This window comes from Cucurbita maxima, unplaced genomic scaffold (genome assembly GCF_002738345.1).
Source record: "Cucurbita maxima cultivar Rimu unplaced genomic scaffold, Cmax_1.0 Cma_Scf00113, whole genome shotgun sequence".
NCBI classification, from domain to species: domain Eukaryota; kingdom Viridiplantae; phylum Streptophyta; class Magnoliopsida; order Cucurbitales; family Cucurbitaceae; genus Cucurbita; species Cucurbita maxima.
In genome coordinates, this window is record NW_019272129.1 from 208657 (window position 1) to 210055 (window position 1399).

General features: G+C 44.2%; 1 protein-coding gene across 1 annotated transcript; it reads left to right on the forward strand.

Moving 5' to 3' along the window:
* Positions 1–167: 167 nt before the first annotated feature.
* LOC111473262 (WRKY transcription factor 22-like) lies at positions 168–1394 on the forward strand (the record flags this gene model as incomplete). The annotated part of the gene is made up of 3 exons (XM_023118798.1): positions 168–696; positions 795–905; positions 995–1394. Coding segments are annotated over exons 1-3 (903 nt in total), but the record flags the coding sequence as incomplete, so codon positions are not given.
* Positions 1395–1399: the final 5 nt, after the last annotated feature.

Consider the following 1399-nt stretch of genomic DNA (forward strand, 5'->3'; position numbering starts at 1 on the left):
AAAAAAAAAAAAAAAAAAAAAAAAGCATAGAGATGCCCTCCTCCACCACCCACCTGTTTCTTTCTCTCTCTAAAAAATAAAAAAGAAAAAAGAAAAAAGCCCTAACTTTCTCTTTCTATCTCTTCATTTTGGTTTCTATAAATAATTGTTTTTTTCTTTTTAATTTTTTCCTACTCATTACTCATTACAGCCTTATCTCCAAAAGTCAGCGACCTCTTTTGTCTGCTTTCTTTTTCTCTCTCAACAAAACTGAACAAGAAGCTGAGAGAAACGTACAGATTTTTTCAGAGCTCAGTTTTTGTCTATGGAAATGGAAGTTGATTGGGATCTTCACGCCGTCGTTAGAGGCTACTCCGCCATGACCTCCGCCGCTGTTCCTTCTTCCGACTCTTACTCTGTTCCTTCCAATTCCAATAACTCTGTTCCTATGGCGTTTGGCAGAGACCAAACGAACCGTATGTTGTCGCTTCAAGATCCGTTTGATGGGTCCAATTGTAATTCTACTGAGGAATTGCAGGAGTTTTTCAACCCCTTTTTACCTAAATCTCAACGCTCACCACCACTGCCGCCGCCTGCTCCGCCGCTTCTTTCTTCTCCGGCGGTCAAAATTCTGACCCATCAGAAGCAACTACAGAACACCCATCTCCCTAAACAGCTCCATTCAACCTCCGTTTCTGCTCCGAGATCCAAACGCCGGTGAGTGAACTTTCATCATGCCTTGATTCTGAAAAGTGCTTTTTTTTTTTTTGAAGCTAATCGATTTCTGTGTGTTCCTCTGTTTTGCTCTGTTTTAGGAAGAACCAGTTGAAGAAAGTCTGTCAAGTTCCGGCGGAGGCTCTGTCCTCGGACATTTGGGCTTGGAGAAAATATGGACAAAAACCCATCAAGGGATCTCCATATCCAAGGTTCGAACTCGATTTCAAATTTTGAAGCTAAGGTTTTGATTTTGGAGTAAAGGGTATTGATTTGATTTAGTTGATGATGAAAAAAACAGGGGATATTACAGATGTAGCAGTTCAAAGGGTTGCATGGCCCGGAAACAAGTGGAGAGGAACAGATCCGATCCGGGAATGTTCATAGTTACTTACACGGCGGAGCACAACCACCCGGCGCCAACTCATCGGAATTCCCTCGCCGGCTCCACCCGTCAGAAGCCCAACACGCCGACACCCACCGACGCCGGATCGGAAAAACCCGACGCGAAACAGCTCGTTTGCTCGTCCGAAGATCTGAGTACGATCATGGAGAGCAAAGAAGAAGAGAAAGAGGAATCATTGGCGGAAGACGAAGAAGACAACGATCTGGGGGACTCTGATTTAATCGTCAACGACGATTTCTACGTGGGGTTTGAAGAACTCGACAGTCCTAACGCCGACGACTGCTTTTCCGATGATTTTCC